We start from the raw sequence: 19,773 nt of genomic DNA, 5'->3' as shown, positions 1-19,773 counted from the left end.
TGGGGGGGGTGACTGATGGTTACATGCTGCTTATTTACATGCCGTTAGATCTTGATTCCCTTGACGTTGTAAGAAATTCTTTTTGATGTGTCAGTGCTTTATCCAGCTATCGGGAGGACATTTTAAAGATGAATGTGACAACTCGTTAGCTGAGAAGGAACCTCTTTGTACGGCAAAAAGCTGGAAATGAATTCACACAAAAGCAGGTCAGTCTGGATCGTGTCAATTCTCAATTTAGTATCAAGCGACTATAACGTTGCCACCAAACGGTGCTCGGTTCAAAGGGATGAAAAAGTGTCTGGGAGAGGATTGATCTGACACGGCGGTGACCTGCTCAGGTCGAGGTCTGCGCTTGTGAGAGCTGTCTGATGGTAACGACGGCTGAACAAATACAGTTGTTTATCAAACTCACCTTCTTCGGGGCAAAGGTGTTGTGCTTGAGTTTCTCCACCAGCTCGGGTCCGGCCGCGGCCCAGGTTAGAGAGAACACCTCGGCCTTTTCAGGGTTTAGATGAACCGCCTCCAGCTGTTGCTGCAGAGAGGTCGGCTTCACATTATAATACACCGCCTGAGGAGGAGAGGGGGCACGGGTCAGGGCACTAGCTTTACACGCCGTCCACCGAGGCTTATCAACAGTTAGCTCTTACAGATGTGACTAATGCCACTCCAGACACTTAACATGGCTCCGTGTTAAAACTACTCATGATACAACAGCGACCCCAGCTGGAGACTCACAATGCGACGCACACTAACGGAGACAAAAGCCCTGAAAATATATATTTTAGCAAAACAGAAAAATAGTAATTTGCATGTTCTTTTACGTCAGTGTCTTTTTGTTTGTCAGTTGAATGCACTGAAACAAAATAATATAAGTGGGCTAAAATGATGTTCTTTCTTTCCCAATACCCAAGCAACGTGGTCATACAGAACATTGTTTTTCTCACTTGGCCTCCGATATCACAGCTGATACCTAATGTCGAACCCTTAAATTCATTATATTTAACTGAGCTAACTAAATATGCAGTATTAACAAATACAACTTATTTTTCAAAAATACCTAAAATCTAGTAAAATTACGCTATGAAGAAAAATAAAATGTCAGATGTCTGTAACAAATGTCAGACGACCGTCCCTCCTCACCTGCTCCAATATGAAGGCAGCCGTTTCCAGGACGAGACTCAGAGCCTGTTTATCCAACGAGAGCGCAGATTGAAGTTTCTCTTCCTCCTCCTCACTGAATGTCCGCTCACCCTGTGTACGAGACGTGATTCACTCATTGATTGTTTGAGACTGATCGTTTTCAAAGCAAATATTGGATTGAAAGTCAAATGCACAAATATTTAAACTATCTTTAGAATAGATTGTATTGTGGCCTCTGACACACAGGTAATGTCCAACAGTTCAAATGCATTTTATTCAGACATTTGGACAACCGCCAGGGAGTTATGCACGTCTACGCACCCTTTCCGCAGTAAAATTAACATTAACAGTGGCTCTACATATGATATGTAACAGGAAGCCATGTCAGTGAGCAATCACATTAAACATTTTAAACTAGTCAGGTGCACCTGTGCTTTTCAGGCTTTAACAGGTTTTGATGTCTTTTAAATATTCTCATTTGAACAAACAGTGTGTCATGTGTCTGCACTTCAAAAAAACACAAGTCAACATATACATTGTTTTTAGCATTACTGACTGGAAACTTGACAGCCAGTGAAATCTTGTGAAGAACCAGTGTGATTGAGACGTGCGTGCATTCGTTAGAGCCGAGTGTGACTGATGCTCCAGCGGCTCATTATGCACTGCGCTCGCTCGTCTCTGCGTGTGCACACGGTCTCCGCACCTTCAGGTGAAGCTTTTGTATGATGCGGGAGATCAGCCTGGAGAACTTGTTGACGTCAATCGCGTTGATGAAAGTCACCGCTTCTTTAATGCTGTTTCGGAGAGAGAAGTGTCGTGAGTGTTAATGGCGGCTGCGTAGAAAGGAGTCAGGTCGTTTAGTGAAGAAACAAATTTCACGGCTCTCTGCTGGAGTATGATGTCATACATGACAGGTGCGTCCCGCTTTTAAAAGCAACTACTTTACACCGATAACAAACACACAAACTACAAACAACACAGCAATGAACACCTATAGCATCATATGCAGCAGTGTCTTCTATATATTGCAATGGGTTCCGTGGGAAAATTATTATTTTGGACTTATTCTATTGTTTGAATAGTTCTTACACTGAAAAACATCCCATTTTGGTCTGTGGCAAACGGTTTTGTTTTAATTTTTCAATTGAAATGATTGAAGTCCTGGTTTGGACCTTTAAAAAGGCAAGTTGTACGTCTAAAAACTTTAGTTTGCAAGTCCTTAAAGATTTGACTTACTAAGTTACAACATTTGACCTAATGAGGACAGCAGCTACAGAAACCATTCCAAAACTAGTGTAAGCTTTTTGCTAAGGTCCATTAAAACAACAAATCAATACCGGGAACCTTTTACGGGATTTGGCAACAGGTATCGTCACGTAAGCAGACGTTACAGAAAGGATTTACTTTCTCTAAATACAATCTAAAAGCTCACCTCTCCGTTTCTTTTATAAACGAAGTCATTGTTGATTGTTGCTTTCTGCAAATGAAACGTGAACAGTCTAAATGTGTTGCAGCAGCGGCGGGGGCGGCGGCGTCCTCACTGTTGTTCCTTCTTCCTGTTGTCACGAGACGAATCCCGTGACGCTCAAAGCTGCGTGATTATGCGCAGCAAAGCGCAGGAGAGACACGATACATTTTTTTAGTTTGCGTAAAAGCTGCGCACGATGAAGTATCTGCTGCAGCAGTAACTACGGAATACGCGATGGACAAACAGAGCCGGCGACAGATGCGCGAACGGAAGCGTCATTGTTTCCCTGCCATGCTTCAATTAGTACTATACGTACTATATAACACATGGCGTATTTAAAAATAACAAAAATACTCCATTACAAATTAAATACAATAGTTCTAATGCAGCAGCACAGGATTGCTAATAGGAAGAGTTTTTAAAGTCAACTTATGCGTTATATTTTTATATATCAGTCACTGACAACCATTTAATTCTTGTTCGACAATGTGGAAGATTACTAGTGTAATAATGCATCCTATCAAGAAAGCAGATGTGTAAAAAGTGTGCCAAATAAATGTGTCAAAGTATAAATTACATTTTCATCTTAAATGTAGAGGTAAGGTTAATAGATTACATTTTAGAAGTACTACAAAAGGTTAATATGGAAAGGATACCCTTTATAAAGTCCCTATGTCAACATGCTTTGTTGTTCATAAATGATTTATTAATGCTTTGAGAGTCTGTGGAGTCATTAATAAGACAAATCATAGGTCAGGTCATTACAAAAGACCCATTGGCTTTTTATTAATGTATATATCCACATATGTGCAGTAATTCAAGGGCGGGAATGACCAGGCAAAGAGTTTTCACAACCCAAAATGTATTCGACTAACTGCTCATAAAATATATATATATATATATAAATAAATAATGGATGAGTGCATTTTCTATTGACCATTAATAAAGTCATCAGTGGAGCATCATTACCGGGGACCACGTAGATATGCTGCATCTATGGCAATATTGTTGAGATTACAATACAAGAGTAACAAAATAGATAGATATAAACTTTATTAATCCCCAAGGGGAAATTTGTGCGCAATAGCAGCAGTACAGTAAATAAAGTGAGAATGAAAAATGCACAATAAGGCAATCACAAAAAGTTGAGTTGACAGTTTATTATGTTGGAAAAAAAAAGGTCATGCAAATTAAAATTAAGATCATTATTGATAAGACATGATAAATCATTTTAAAATATTTTGCATACAAATAAGAAAAGAGAAAATCATTTCAGTATATATATATATATATCCATATTTCCACACACAGCATATCTGTAATAGAATATTCTTTTCACTGAGGTTACAAACAAGCGGTAATTCATGAAGATGTCAATACTGTGGCAGACCTTTTTTGATTTGATATTTGAAGTAGTTTCATGCGCTTACCTTCATTGATTCATTTCTCTTGTCCGGAATTACCAAACCAAAAAGAATTTCCCATAACGTAACCACCTGCCACGCGGTCTCCTTAAGTAAACACTTGAGTCGGTGAAATCATTTTAGTTACAAACTGTCACAGATCTGTTCTGTAGCAGCTTAACGTCAACCTCCACCGAGGCATAAGGAATGTACCACAAATAAATAAATACTTCATTTTTCCTTCCAAGAGAAGGAACAAACAAAAAACATGAAACCTTTTTTGTTTGTTCAACAGGAAAAAAAGAAAAGAAAAGAAAAGAGGAGTAACACCAAAACAGGGAGTGTCAAACAGGACCAGAAGCTGTGTAGTTGATACAAGTTAGTAGTTTGAGGTTTTGGTAAGCAGATTGCATCGCGGTAAACATCGGCTGACTGCAGCTTCACGACCTCGCTGCCGCTACTTGAAGGAAGGTAAATTTGGCACTTTGATGCTGATGTCGCCAATGTTGATGTTTCTGGGCATTTCCGGCAGGTTCATGTTCTTTACCGCTGACACGGCACGAGCAGGCGCTCCTGCAATACCGGCCTACAAACACACACACAGGGTTGATAAGAATAAGATAAAATTAGTGAATAAAAAAAAAACAAAAAAACATGTTACATAGAAACACATGAACAATGGACACAGACACACATACTGTGCTAAAGAAAGCACTAGAACCAAAGAACACAAGTGCTGACAGAATGCAAAAGCACTGACAGCTACTAAGACAGACAAGTGCAAATGTACATTCAGATGCCTTCATAGCTTCATATGCACATGCATTAGTGGGTTCTATAATGACTTACATCACAACCAGAGCCAATTATGAATCAACTGTGAGGACACAGTGTACTAGACCATTCACTAATGTACTGGACATCGGTCCGATGGACAAAAGGCAGCATTGCTCTGGAAAGTGGACCCACCGGATTTTGGAGGACCGATTTTAGGGCAGAAATGCAAGAATTGGGTAAAGCAGAAAAAATGGATTTGGTTGGATGTGAAGACGGAAATGATTTTTGGATAGATAGGCGTGTATAGAATGTGTGTGTCGTCCACATACTATTAACTAAACACTACTAGTGTTACTGTTCTTCTAGTGGATGGAGTTACTTCTGGAAAAGACAACACAGCCTGCAGCCATCTCTGTGTGCACATTGGAGAGTAGAGGAAGGAGAATATTGTGCCATTGACACATCTGGTGTGTTAACTACTGATGACATGAGGCGGCCGTCAGCCAGGTGCTACTAAACTACAATGGGAAATCTATTCTTGGGGACAAAAGGAGGGCACTTCACTCTAACACAATGAATCTCATTACGTAACCGTGAGGAGCAACGGCTTTGTTGTTTGTTTGTTTTTTTAAAGGAAAGTATCAGGATGTTTTTTGTGGAACATCAATTAGAGGTTTTTGTCCTAAGTGTGTGCAGATGTTGAGAGTCACTGCGGTTAGAGATCGCCCTCAACGGAATCTTCAGCAGACAAACCCAAAAATGACCCCACGGGTTTAAGCCATCAGAGGGAACTGTGTGCCGTCGTTGCTCTGTTAAGAGCGCATTCAAACGTAACCATCTAGTGATGCGGGAATGTGGATTCATCCACTTATCACAAGGTTATTTCAATGGGCCGCTTGTCTTATTGGGCATTCCTCCATCTGCCAGGAATCAGACAGACTTGTGTTAGAGGGGAAGGACAACTGCGGCGTGTACCGGGAGGAATGCTGATCCGGCTCACGGGCGCAGTATTCAGGAGTCGGACTCAAGAAAAGAAAGATTCTGTCCTGGCGGCCTGGAGACCCTCTGTGCAAGTGTGCTGGGTGACGAATATGTACAGAAATAGCACACCAGCTGTGTAACACAAGACAATGGCTCGATTCTCTGGAAGTTAAAATGATATTCTCAAATATCACCCCATCTTTTGGCTTTGACAGCAACCAGGGAAAGCGGGAAAAAAAAGGAGGAAAAATTGTGCTGCTTTTTATTGTGGTTCTCAGGCCAACAATCTGGGGTTTAAAGGGGGAGGCCTTAAAGCAATAACTTATCATTTTGGATAACAGGTACACCTGACATTCTATACAATAAAGCGCCAGCAACTACAGCTTCAGAAACCATGATCGGGTTGATGAACCGTCTCAAGTAACAGCAGCTCAACAACACAATCTACACAAAGACCATATTCATCCGTCTATTGTAACAGACATCTACTGCATCGTCATGCCCTTCCCATCACCAGTGGCAAAACATTTTTGGGACTGCCATGAAAGATTTCTGCTGTATGTTAGTGGAGTGAGTTTGATTCTACTGGGAGGGCCTTTCAGTGAGAGGGGGTGGGGGGGGTAAACTTCAGTTAAGGTTACGGAACTCGGTTGTAAGTTTAGCAGTACCTGTGTCTACCTGTCCTGCCTGGTAGACTGAAAGATAAACGTCTGTAAAGAGAGAGAAGAATGGAAAGAACTAGACAGGGTCAGGAAAAAGAGGAATGAGGAATGTTAAAGCAGATTTAAGTAATTACAGTTGATCTCCACAGGGGGGGGGGGAGGTGATGGGACCTATCGTAGACCACATCTTTGAAGCCAAAAAAACAGTTCTCAAGCTTTGCCCACTTTCGAGCCAGAAATGCAGATCATATTTAAGAAAGGCTGATGGGGAAAAACTCAAATGCCTGTCTTCAGCAGTCTGGAAGTGGAACAGCTCATTCCTTGTTCGCCCAGACACGGCCCTCTGAAAGGACTATGTCGTTTTGAATTAGCACCAGCGCGAAAAACACACACTGCGGTCTAGGGTAGGTCCCAGAGGGAAGGACGGAGAACAGTAAAGGAGTCTGCTTACAGAACGTCAAACGAAAAGAAGATTCTGTGTAAGTAGAAGCACACAATACAGGTCAGATTGTTAGAAAAAGTTGACTTTTACTCTTTCAAATCAATTTGTTGGATCGCATAATTGAGGTCAGCCAATTAAAAACCTCCTTCCTTGTTAATACAACAAATGAGTAGAACTTTGAATGGTTTTCTGATTGCAAAAGTAAGACTCCCGAAGAACATTGACTCAATATTTAGACGTCATTGCAGAGCTTTGTGAGAAATTTAAAAAAAACAAAAGCTACTTAAGTTGAAGACTGTTGAGAGGCTAAAATCCACATTCAGCAAAACCAATGATTTCATGAAATTGTCTCTGGCTGTCTGATTAAAATGTTCCGATAAGTAAACAAATGAAGCTGTATGGAAAGCAAAGCAGTGTCCTTGCATAGAGCAGATATCTAAGCAAGGACACTGGCTTATAGATGCAACAGGAAGAAAAGACACTGAGAAAAGGCTTTAAAACGCCAACACTAAATTGAATTAACATTCCGCTCAAATATAATAAGAAACCTACAACTAGCCTGTTTAAGACGGCATGTCAAATTCACATGACAACTGGAAGATGGGCATTCAATGGTCACAAATTCTGGATACGCGCTGGACAATGGTAGTTCCATCTCCGTCACAAGGACACATGACGCTGTATTTCCAGCTGGGGGATACGGGAGGGGAAAGACTCTTGACCTGTGTTGAGAGCAGTGCAGCAGCAAGGGGAGAGGCCGGAAAAGTAAAGAGTAATAAAAGAAACACAAAAACACTTAAAAAGAATGGAGGAGGGATCATCCACAGAAGCCACCGCAGAGGAGCATGCAGGGTGCAGCACACGCACATGCCTGCATACGGAGCGCCATATAACGGCAGCGAGTACCAGAGGAGGGGGTCGAGTGGCGCCGGTCACGCAACGGACGCGCCCGGCTCAGGCTCACCTCAGACTTCTCCATCTTGTTCTGGGAGTCCACCTGCGTGATGATTTCATTCATGTTGGTCTCCAGCACCATTCCGCCCATCACCATCTCTGCCAGAATGTTGTGGACCTGAGAGAAAGATGCACGTGTGTTATATGATACAACTACATTATAGTGTGTTAGGAACTAATTAACAAATTGCATATCCTGCGTGTAAGTGATAAATGAGCCAATTATTATATGGAATGGAAATTTGAGTGAACCGTCGGTGACATGTTTAATAAACCCAATGATATTCAGTTCACACAAGATAACAAGATGCCAAAACACAAAAAGTACAAATGATGACTGCACTCACTACTCAAACAGTAATCTGTGACGAAGTCATCGAACAAGTGCGACACTGAATACTACGACTGGTTACTACTTTCTAAAATCAAATATACATATGGATTTATTAGAAAAAGCATTTCCTACCTTGTCTACATGGAAGATTAAGTCGAGCTCACAGACATTCTCAAAGCATTTGTCCAGCGTTTCCACAAATACCTAAAAAAACAGAAAGAATTTTAAACTGGGACTTCCGGCTCGCGCGTTTCAGTTGTATCCAAATGTTCATCATTCCATCACTTTTAAAACAGCTGTGTGAAATTGGCATCGTTATTATGAATTATGAACGTTTGTGAGTAACATACGGACGGCTCAAACACAAAAACAAGTCAATTGAGACATCGAGAAAAGGAACGGATAACCTTTGTCTTTGTCGGGCTTTTACCTGGATCAAGTCTAAAATTCCGAGCTCGCTCTCTGAGGAGTCCACACAGAACACAAAGTACAGCGTGGCGTAGTGTCTGTAGATGAGCCTGTAGTCCGACCCGCCGATCAACCTGAAACACAGAGCGACAAGGACACGTAGTTCCCTGATCTGTAAAACTATAAACTGTGTTGCTTCGTCCCAGATTTTGTGTCGATAAGGAAGGAAAATAAATGCAAGAGACGAGAAAGAGCGAGCGCCGTCGCTTCGGGAGGAAAGACGACACCTACTTCGTCCCTCCTTGATGAATGACGGATGAACTTTAACCAAACACCGTCACTATCGCCTCTTATTCATAAAGCTTTCCTTCATAGTGCGAAATGTTCAACTCGAGTCGACTTTTAGCATTTAGAAGACCCGTCGCCGTTCCCATGCTTACATTCCACCTTCTAGAAAATTACAGACGTTCTCATCTCTTTTGGAGACCAGGTGGAAGGTTTCCCTGATGATCTGCTGCTCCGTGTCTTCATTCTGCGGGAAAAACGAAGATAAACAGTCACAACAAGGAGGAGATGCTGAATAATGTGCCAGTGAGCCATTTCATTTCTCATATCCAGAAGACTGGGTTGGAAATAAATGCCCCTCTTTTTCTTCATTAGTGTTGAGTGAAAAAACATGATGTAATAAAGAGAACAGGGAGTGTATACATTACATGCCATTTAGCCGACGCTTGCTTACTTTATTGTATCTAAAGATACACTCGTGCCCTGGGGCGACACAGGCAGTGATGCCGCCGTGCAAGCTGAAGCCAGGCAGGCTTAGTTTATTGTTTGCTAATGGATGAGATTGGGTTCAGAATCTGAAATATCCTCGGGCTTGTTTGCAACCACCACACTTTTCCATGAGCTAAAAAAAGAGGCCCCATGGCATTAAAAAGAGAGACTGAGGTCTCCTTTGGTCCTAAAATGTCACATTTCTGCATGAAATATATTCCAGCCTGCTCAGGTGATTAAACATTTAGATTCATGGCTAGACATTAAAACTGTGTTACAAAATTGCAAATGTGCTAAGGCGTCTACATCTCCAGAAGAGATATTTGAACGTTGGATAAAGAGTATCTGTGTCCTTTAGTTGACTTGTTAGTGAAAGGTTATGGTCGAGGGACTTGGGGGATTCCTCTTGGCTTCTTAAGTCACATTCTAAAAAAAAAAAAAATCTATTTTGTATCACGTTATAGGAATAAAATGTTTCACGTATTAAGCTGGTATTTTTGCTTTTTTGCGTGTTTTTCTTATGTGAGAAAAATAATACCAACAGCTTTTATTTGTACAGCTCTCGTGTTGAACAAAAATAATATTTGAAACAGATAAAATAAAAAGAACAGAGCCATCTGATAAAACTGGGCTGAAAATGTGCAGTTGAGCATTAGAAAATAAAGAACATTTTGCAAGGTTAATTTATTTTAGATTATTATTATAATTGACTGTCTCCTGTTCATTATTTACATGGTTATGATTTAACATTTTAATCAGTTTTACTTTTAGATATGCAAATGAGGGATTCTCCAGTAATAACTTCAGATCACTATGAATAAAAAATAGAACCAAATAATAAAATAAATACCTTGATGTGCATTTTGAATGTTTTTCTCCCATTAGTCTAGGAGGAAACATTTCATGGAAGGAAAATAGCCCAAATCTTAATATTGATCGGCGCATGTGCAACAACGTTTTTGTTGCCTTAAAAGAAAATGCACAGAAGACATAAGACACAAAAACATGTGACTTTCTCAATACGACTTTGAAATCCTCAACGGCGGTTAGAATCTGTACCGTGTGCATCTGCGAGAGATTTAAGTGTTCCAGAGATTCCAAACAATTACAACAAAACTATATTCATAACGCAACGTATCACACATACTTGCACCTCTAACCTGGTCACCGTGCAGTACTTATTCATTCCATGATCACTAAACTGTTTTTAGCAGCGAGTTTTCACAGCTACTAGAATGTGTGAAATATTACACCCGGTCAGCCGGTAAGCGATACCTTGGCTTTTAATGCAACAGATGGTGTCTACAGAGGTACTTTTAATTCAGTAATCTTCAACGTACCCTCAATTTTCAATCCCAATAAGTAGATCGCGCAAGCTGAAACAACACTGTTAAGTGCAGGGAATGCCTGTTCACTTAATGCGCCCTCATATTCAGTTCATTAAACAATTGTGACGAATTACAATCCCTTTTTTTCACATCTCTCCTAATTCTAGGTCAGAGCCAAGGCAATTTTAATTAATTAAAACTGATTTTACAAGCAAATAGACCAAACTGGTTTGGCTTCATCTTCTCATATGCAGCGATGTTAAGCTTTTCTTTGTCTTTGTAGTTGACAAAATATCTGGAGATTTTTGGATTTTTGAAGATTTCATTATGGATTTTGGAAACACGTTATGGACTTAGTGGTTGTGAAAAATACTCAAAATTTAAAAGGTGAATTGATCAATAATTGTTAGAAAAATAATGTTGTATCACATCACAATAATTCATCTTACTCACAAGCGCTCACGTCTTGTATTTGAGGAAAGAAATGCAATATCTTAGTGTGGCCGTACTGCTAAACAGAGAAATTAACCAATACAAACCAAAATATTAGCTTAAAAAAAGAATGTAGGTAACAGCTTTGATTTTGTCATCGGGATTTTGCACAAAGTACACAGACTTTTCAATTACTAGAAGTATAAAGTATGAGGCTGGTACTCGTTGACACAGCTGCCGATCTATCGATCAATCAATCAAGAAATGTCGCTGCAGTTGACCGAGAGATGAAAATCCAATTACGAGAAGAAGCAAACGCAGCCTGCCCAACAGAAGGACGTTACACAACGGGCTAGTCGCTACCTGCCCGGAGTGACCGCGGCCGAGCAGGTGAGCAAACTTCCCCCCAACTTATTGACCATGAGACGGCGGCGCTGAAAGGCCTGCGGGGAGGGAGGGAGAGAGAGAGAGAGAGAGAGCGAGCACGGGACCCTCACGAGGGCCTTGCTCGAGTCACGTGACGCGCAGTGACCTCACTCAGCCCTGTTAGCACGAGCTCCAGCAGACATGCGATAGCTTCGCTTCGGCTCGCGAGCGTTGAATTATTCACATGTTTCGGAAGGACAGCAGAGCTCAGCCTGATGTTTCACACACACCGGGGGGGGGGGGGGGGGGGGGGGGGTAATACAACACGACGTCACTGGGCGCGCGTGAAGTCCCTCTAACGCATTTTATTTTTTAGAAGCGAAGCCACATCCGCTTCGCTTTAAGAAAACGCGACAACAGCCACGGCTCGCCGTTTCTCACTCGCTTCCGCCTGTCACAACCTCCCGTGGACGACGCAAAGTGCAAAACGATTTAACGCGTTACTCACGTAATGCTCGTAGAATTTAGAAAGCCTCGGTTTCCCATGGTTGTTGAATATTAAAATGGCTTTAATCATGACTGTGGCTGAATGCGAGCGGGCGGGGGAACGGAGAGGGCTCAGCCTGCGGAAGACCGTCGTCCGTCGACTCCCGCGAACCCAGAGCCGAGTGAGGGTTCAGGCTAATTGATTTAAGGTTAATGCGGGATGGCTTCGAGCTGCGCGCTGCTACGCCTCCATCGTCTCTTTACGGAAAGATTCCACGTCGAAGGACCAGTCATGCTCTCCTCCGCCTCCCCCTGCTGCTGCTGCTGCTGCTACGGTGTCCGCGGCGGGTCAATCCAAACTTCCGCCTGCTGCTGCTGGTTTGGACGTGATTGTTGTGATTGTCTCTTGCTCATAACAGGGACACTTGGCTCGGGTCAATGTGGTGTGTTTTGTCAAAGATGTATTTATTTGTGCGTCCTCTGTTTTCTTTTTTGGTTTGACAAATGCGATTCATGCAACACCATTTATTTCATTTCAAGTGGAAACTAGTTTTGATTACGTTGATAATCAAATGCCTGTGCTTTTATTTATTTTGTTTAGTCAGCCAAACACTCCCTAAGTCATTTATTGCAGTATTTCTTAACACATAATTTAAAAACACCTCCGATATCTGCTGCATAGTCTGTTTTAAACACAGTGAACGTTGTTTGTGTGAAGCATGCTCTGGTAATATAACTACAAGGGGAGCGTGATGTATGTTTTTGTGCTTTAATTCTTACAGAGATTGTTTAAAAAAAAAACAATTATTGCAACGCAAATTGAGAAAAGACAGCAGTTGGGAAAACCTTTTGTTTTTGATTTATGGAAATTAAATCTCCCTGATAACAGCTGTTGTAGACAACAGCATACAAACAAAATATGTAGATTCAACCAATATTTTAACATCGGCCTTGTGCATTTTCCACATTGAAGTTACATTTGCCTTTTTGAAAACATTTGCTAAACCATTAATATAGTTTTAATGTCATTTTCTATCAAACCATGAGCATCAGTTGAATATCCCCAAACAGCTTTAGCCACAAGGTGGCGCCTCAGCACATGTGCTGTTGATGATGTGGCACTTTAGAACTTGCCAAAACCTCTGATACAAAGAACATTCTCAACTTTTTATGCAATCTGTTATGAAAGCCTGCATATCTTTCTCAGCCAGACAGGATTTTCCTCTGACTCAAGTTGAGTTTCAACAGTGGATTGGACCCTAACCCCTGGTTACTAGTAAGATGCTGAGGATTAAAACTCACCCATTGCTGAAAAAGGTGAAAAGTGTGCAGCTTTAAAGCAAAAGTGTCCCTTTCATTTCCATAAAATTCCTGGAAGAGTGTTCATGACCAAGTCATTGTACTCCTGTAGTACTCGCCTGCAGTGATATTTAAATATTTCCGAGCAACTGCTGCTCCTCTTAGAGCAGGAACAAAACACTTTTTAAATATGCACCCACAAAAACGTAGAACAACTACTAATAGTTTCCACTGACGTGTTGCATGCCTTTTAATCCCAATGGGCTGTGTATTTAGGTGGAGAAATCCAATGAACAAGAAGGATTTATGATTCACTGGACTGGCTGGACACATGCTGGTAACTGTGATGTCAAAAACATGGACATGATGATCTCTTGTTGTATCGGACCGGATCCATCTAACCGCATCATGCACAACTTTATAATAATAGTGGCCCACCCCTTGTTGTTGTTTCATTTGCTAACACTTTGCTTTCTATTGAATTGGTGGAACGTTGAGCCATTTCACAGAAACGCTTCACTCAAACCCTGTATTTATGGAATCCTGTTATTTCACAAGATTGCTTATTGAGGCGATAAGGACACGCAGGTCTTGTGGAACAGCTTCTGCAGGGTTAATGAATCACTCTCCCGTTGTCCTGATCCTTTTTTGATATGACAACATTAAACCTGCCCCCCCTTCTGGAGGAGAGTTGGGACTCCATTGTTGGGAGAAAAAGACGGGGGAGGGGGGGGCTGTGGAGTGTGTGTGTGTGTGTGTGTGCGGGGGGGGGGGGGGGGGGGTCGTGTTTGTGGCAACGTGGTGGAATTGGACTCAGACAGGATTAGTCCAAGTCGTTAGTGTGTGTGTGAAACGACTGCACGTGTTGCTTGAGTCAATGCACGCCGAATAAAACATGTAAAAGTGTCCTCCCCATGGAGGGGGCGCGATGCCGCCGCCTTCGCCGCGTTGCCAGCGTTCCGTTCTGCGCTGGCGGCAGAAACGCACGTGGGCCCGACTGCGTGCGGCAGCCTTCCACCTCCTCCCGTGATGGTACAGTCCGACGCCAGCTCGCCCCCAAATTGCAGCGGCCGACTATAAAAAGTGGAGGACTCGCAGAGAGTTGGCGCAAGAGGAGAGATCTGTTGTTTCGTTCGGTGAGGAAAACTATCTGAAACAGGACCCCCATCACCACCACCACCACCACCACCCCCTCCTCCGCAGAGAGATGGAGCACACCGAGGTGGTGAAGCCAGAAACGCTGGACGACCTGATACAAACTTTGCACAAAATCTTCGAGAGCGACAGCATCAATGTTGAGGAGGTCCAAGACATTATGGAAGCGTACGAGAGCAACCCTCAGGAGTGGATGAAGTATGCAAAGTTTGACCAGTACAGGTAAAACACGCACACGCAAGAAAACAATTATTTGGATATTTGACAGTAACTTAATAATCGGATATTACTAATTTATGATCCAACTGCACTTTGGACTCGTCACTGTGTTTTTTTTTTCTATCATGTGTTTCACTTTAGTTCTTATTGTGTTCGTATTTTATGGTGTTCTTATTTTATGTCTGCTATCTACAAAAAAACCCTGTTCTGGCTGCTCTAGAAAAACAAACCGTCCCGGAAAAAAAGGGAAATGTGATAATGGTTATTTATTAAGTTCTCAAACTATCGAATGCATTTGTAACGGTTGGAATGTTGGTTTTTCAAAAGTTAATGATGGAAGAAGAACACACAATCCGTTCGTGAATTTAAATAAAAACCACGTTGTGGAACAACGCATCGAGCCGATGGCCTTAAACCCATCAGTTTATCTCACAATATGGGTCCCCCATTCAGACGCGCTCAAAGGCTCCAGTGTTTTGATTAGCGAGGGGGTCCGTGGGGGGAGGAGAGGGAGCAGTGATCCAATCAACGCCGAGAACGGACGCACACCCGACGGACTGGGACGGCCTCCTGTCCGCAAACGGATCCGCAGCTGCCTTGAATCCATTGGGGTCACTGGTAGAAAAGATCAGCAGGCACCAAAATAACAATCTTCAAAGTCTCAGGCGTCCCCCCCATGTTAGGCAGTATGGGGAAGTGGAAGGGACAGTGAAGGACCCCCCCCCCCCTCTACATAGTGAAAAGCAACGTGTGTTTCAACTGGGTTTCTTTTCAACACACACACGCATTTGACATGAACCCTTTCAGAACATTTAATTGACATTTTGGGGCAACGTCTCTGGGCTGCTTCGGCCTAATGAACCACATGGATCCCGTCTCTTGCAGATACACAAGGAACTTGGTTGACGAGGGCAATGGGAAGTTCAATCTCATGATCCTGTGCTGGGGAGAAGGCCACGGCAGGTAGGATGCTCATTCCAGTAATAAATAGGGTCACGTCGTGTTTTTCTCATCGTGGTTTGGGATCAACAAGATCTTGAATCACCGCCAAATAAAACCTATTCTGGCTGTTGTTTAACTCTTATCTCGCGTGGAAATTCAAGTCAGTGGTGATAAGAGGGTACTGTGTTCTAAGGTTATGTAAATGTTGTTCGACAATATCTATTGCATATCTTTGACAGGAAATGCCGTCTGAACTGAGCGTCCTGATGAAATAAATCTGATAAAATCATGACAACAAACCCATAATTGATTACATCGTATAGGACCATCAGATAGCACTAACAATGATTAAACAACTGCAATTATGTCACGCATAGACCGTATCTGCTGCCTTTTGAATGAAAAAAAAAAAATACAGCTGAGGCAGTTTCACTTGACCGAATCCCCCAAATTCCTCTACAGGACACATTTAGAACGGTGCGTTTTGTTTATGAAGAGGACCCCGTCCTGACATGGTGTTCCCGTGTGCTTCTGTACGATTTGCAGCAGCATCCACGACCACACAGACTCCCATTGTTTCATGAAGCTGCTGCAGGGTCAGCTGAAGGAGACGCTGTTCAACTGGCCGGAGGGTAAATCCAAAGGAGACATGGTCCAGAAGTCCCAGAGAATCCTCCAGGAGAACAAGGTTGCTTACATAAACGGTGAGAATCCGGGCCGTGTGCCGATTGTTTTCTCTGCTTCCCTCGTCTTCCGAAGTGTGTGCATGTTGACGGCGCCACGTCAATGCCCGTTTTGGGCAGGGACGGTGGTTCTTAATGAAGTGTTGCAGGGATGGAGTATTTTTATAGGCCGACACCTGGGGTTTGCATCACGCTGGCTCCAACCAGAAGTTTCCATTTGCTTTTGTTTCATTTCAGAAAAGAATCTCTGTGGCAAACAAATGTTACTGTGAGACCAGGCTCTCCGAAGTAAAAAGCTAACATTTAGCCATTTGGGCTCTTTTAAATGGCTCCTTTAAGACCCGTTAAAGCCTGAAAAGTCGTCAGAGTTACTTACTTACATATTTATAAATCATAGGGAAAAACTCATTGAAAAAACCATTGACAACAAAACAAACGTACTCTTCCTGAGTTGTCCCACATGAGATATGATTTATCTCTACAACCGTGTGTCCATTTCAACATCATAGAACAATAACAACATTTTATAACCGTCTCCGTCAAACCCCTGCTGACCTGAGTATTTCCTCAGAGCACCGGTGTGATGTTTGGTCTCCAGCCCCATTTCCCAGCGTTCCAGTGGCAAACTCTGAAAGTAGTTCTCCCTTCTTTTTGTGTGTGTGTGTATTTGCATATTTCAGACTCCCTCGGCCTGCACCGCGTGGAAAACGTCAGCCACACGGAGTGCGCGGCCAGTTTGCACCTGTACAGTCCGCCTTTCCAGACCTGCCAGACTTTTGACCAGCGCACGGGGCACAGGAACACTGTGAAGATGACCTTCACCAGCAAATACGGGGAGAAGATTCCATTTGTAAGGGACTCGCTTTCTTTTGCCTTTTTTGATACATATTACATGGAAATGTCCCGTCCCCAGGGCGGAGTGCCTCTTGCAGTTTGCACACCCAAACTTTGCAAAGTCAAATTCTGTGGGTGGAGGTTATAATTGTGAGAAGTTGAACTCAAAGATATGTGATATTCCGACATTATGCACAAAACAACCCTGAAAGCCTAAATATATAAATGTGCTACGTGTCACCACCCGATGCAGGAGCACTTCCAGACCTCCTCGCCGCCCTCTGCCTCATGAGCAGGAAGCGGGAGGTTTTTATAGGGTCTTGATACTCTCATTAAGCTCAGCAAAGAACCAACCAACAAGCACCCTCTGGGGATTCAAGAATTCAACAGAAAGTTTCCATTTGGTATCCATTACATGTTCCTCCAGTTGCTGCTGATCTTGGAAGGCAAGAGAAGTGTAAAAAAAATAAAGATTCTCATCGAATGTGAAGGTGTGTCCAAACTTTGGACATTCAGGGACGAAAGAATGCACTTATTAGACGTAACGTTTCCCCTGAAATTCAAAATTTGCAAGCTCTGCACGTTATGAAATGGTTTCTAAGGCTAATGAGAAAAGCACCGTAATGAGAAACCCAGGGTGCCTCCGCTATAGGGTCTCCCCCACCCGCAGTGGTCTTATCAAAGATATACAGGTTGTACAAGCACACCTTAAGCATAACACTGCCAAGTCAGTGCATTATATTGCAACAGAAAACAGAGGAGATAAGATAGCAGAGGCATGTAAGTGTGACCACAGAGCGAACATACCTCACTATACGTCCCTCGCTCTCCTCAGGGGTCTGAGGTTGTTGTTTTCTTTTTTTTTGGATGGATGAGCGATAAGCAGCCGGACACGTGTAATTCAGTGACTAATGACCCGACCTCTTGTTTTCCCCTCCTCCTCTTTTTTTTTTTTTTTTTTCTTTCTCAGGAATCAACGGTCTCACAAGAGAACAACTAACGGTCACCAACGGAGGCCACGGGGGCGACGAAGGCGGTTACGTTTAAAATGACAATGTTGTGCGATTGATTCAAGGGGAAAACTGCTGGGGTAAGCAAAACGTGGACCTGCTATGACTAAGCGACCCATTTAGAAAATCAGGAGCGGGGGCCGGTTGGAAAGGACAAACCCAGTAATTAGAATGGCTTTATCGCTTGCCCAGTGGGAGCCTGGCAAATACTGATGAGCACAGGACGAATGTATGAATAGGCTTGGACGTGGATTGAATCTGGCTTTTGTTGGCTGGAGACTCTTCCCCAATAACAACATTCCTGTTCATCCACAAACCTGTGCAACCACACCTTTGTAAAGTTATGGCTCATAGTCACAGAATAGCGCTCTAGCATTAAAGAGAAAAAAAAGGAGGGGGGGGGGTTGGGGCGCGATATTGCTTTTAATGTGTTTTTAGATTTTATATCTCAAGAAAAAAAAAAGGTTTTGTAATCAACAGTTTTGTTATTGATGGAGCACTTTCATAGCTGTATTTTACTGTCAATTCTTTCCACTCAAAATTGTCATAACACCTGTTGAAAATCGTAACATTGTTTGTACAACCCGATTACAAGATAATGTTTTTTTTTCCATTTGGAAGAAAGAAAATGTAAAGCTTTTAGAGTTGTGTTGTTTTTTTAAAAAGTGCGATGGTTGTAATTTATTTGCTGGAGAGAGAGTGTCTTAAATTGGCAGGCGTCCGTGTTACTCCTAAATGTATTCATACTTTGACCAATAAGAGCCTTATTGTCTTACTAACACCACGTGTTTCACTGAAACTCAAACCTTTTCTCAGGATATTGGCATATTCTAATTGTAGCTATATATATATATATATATGTATATATATAATTAGTGCGTAGCTCCCACAGCGCGGTGCCTCTCATGGCACTGGTCAAAATGACGCAGTAAAGGATAAATCTGGCCATAACTGTCGACCATTAAACACCATACTCTTTCACAGAACCTCATGATGTGTCCTCTTCATTTCTGCTTATTCTATGTGTCTCCTACTGTGTGTAACGGGCACATGACATGCGTGTACGTGTGTATATTCGTTAATTCATAGTCACATAAAAGTAGATTGCAGCAATTTGTCTGCAGATAAGTGTCGTCTGACTTCTGCCTGGCAAGCAAGCGAATGCCAGTTCGTTGCCCTCTGTACTTTGATTCAAGGGTAATATTGATTGGTTTGACCACAAAACTGCTTCCTGATTAGAGTACCAGATATTTTGTACGCTGTCTTTGCGCAACTGGCAACTTCCTGGCAAGCAGCAAAGTACACCGACGGGGACTGTGTGTGTCTGTGTTGTATTGGGGGATGAATTTGAAAGCTAAAGCGCAAAGACTTAAAAAAAAACAAAGTTTCTACACTATCGTCTTCGGGGGCTTTGCTGTCAATTGGCCAATACTTCACCTCTCCCTCTGAACCAGTTTTTTATAGCCTCCTAAACACTTTATTACAACACAAGAAGGAAGCTATCACTGCATGAGGTGAGAGGTGCGTGTAATAAAGGGGAAATGGACAGTGTGGTCTATCATTTTTTCAAACAAGCAACTGTTTGTTGTCTGAGAAGCTAGAAGAACAAGAAAAGCAGTGGCCACAAGTCTCCCCAGCTGAAAGTAGACAATCCACACTGCAAATGTAAAGTCTGC

At 42.4% G+C, this 19,773-nt stretch overlaps 3 protein-coding genes across 4 annotated transcripts in view; 1 reads left to right on the top strand and 2 right to left on the bottom strand.

The window, feature by feature from the left end:
• Window positions 1-2,889, bottom strand: part of commd10 (COMM domain containing 10) — a 47,315-nt gene extending 44,426 nt beyond the window's left edge. Inside the window, exons 1-4 of the mRNA XM_040196196.2 lie at window positions 2,573-2,889; window positions 1,844-1,934; window positions 1,141-1,251; window positions 413-568 (exon numbers count right to left, since the gene is read on the bottom strand). Coding sequence (XP_040052130.2) covers window positions 413-568; window positions 1,141-1,251; window positions 1,844-1,934; window positions 2,573-2,601 — 387 coding nt within the window. The 5' untranslated portion in view covers window positions 2,602-2,889. The remainder of the gene's footprint in view (window positions 1-412; window positions 569-1,140; window positions 1,252-1,843; window positions 1,935-2,572) is intronic.
• An 864-nt stretch (window positions 2,890-3,753) lies between these two features.
• On the bottom strand, window positions 3,754-13,960 carry ap3s1 (adaptor related protein complex 3 subunit sigma 1). 2 transcript variants are annotated; one of them, XM_040195159.2, is made up of 7 exons: window positions 11,978-12,337; window positions 9,010-9,101; window positions 8,592-8,703; window positions 8,294-8,365; window positions 7,838-7,945; window positions 6,438-6,479; window positions 3,754-4,597 (listed from the first exon to the last, which is right to left on the bottom strand). In XM_040195159.2, exons 1-6 carry the CDS (start codon window positions 12,044-12,046, stop codon window positions 6,444-6,446), a joined length of 489 nt encoding a protein of 162 aa, XP_040051093.1. In that variant the 5' UTR covers window positions 12,047-12,337; the 3' UTR covers window positions 3,754-4,597; window positions 6,438-6,443. The 2 variants fall into 2 exon arrangements, with proteins under 2 accessions (XP_040051093.1, XP_040051092.1); XM_040195158.2 differs by lacking the exon at window positions 6,438-6,479 and having other exon boundaries at window positions 11,978-13,960.
• A 100-nt stretch (window positions 13,961-14,060) lies between these two features.
• On the top strand, window positions 14,061-19,083 carry cdo1 (cysteine dioxygenase, type I). Its single transcript, XM_040195157.2, has 5 exons — window positions 14,061-14,631; window positions 15,514-15,591; window positions 16,117-16,274; window positions 16,934-17,103; window positions 18,058-19,083. Exons 1-5 carry the CDS (start codon window positions 14,462-14,464, stop codon window positions 18,085-18,087), a joined length of 606 nt encoding a protein of 201 aa, XP_040051091.2. The 5' UTR covers window positions 14,061-14,461; the 3' UTR covers window positions 18,088-19,083.
• Window positions 19,084-19,773: the final 690 nt, after the last annotated feature.

Source organism: Gasterosteus aculeatus, chromosome 13 (assembly GCF_964276395.1).
Source record: "Gasterosteus aculeatus chromosome 13, fGasAcu3.hap1.1, whole genome shotgun sequence".
Taxonomy (NCBI): domain Eukaryota; kingdom Metazoa; phylum Chordata; class Actinopteri; order Perciformes; family Gasterosteidae; genus Gasterosteus; species Gasterosteus aculeatus.
This window is presented reverse-complemented; position numbering and strand designations above follow the sequence as displayed.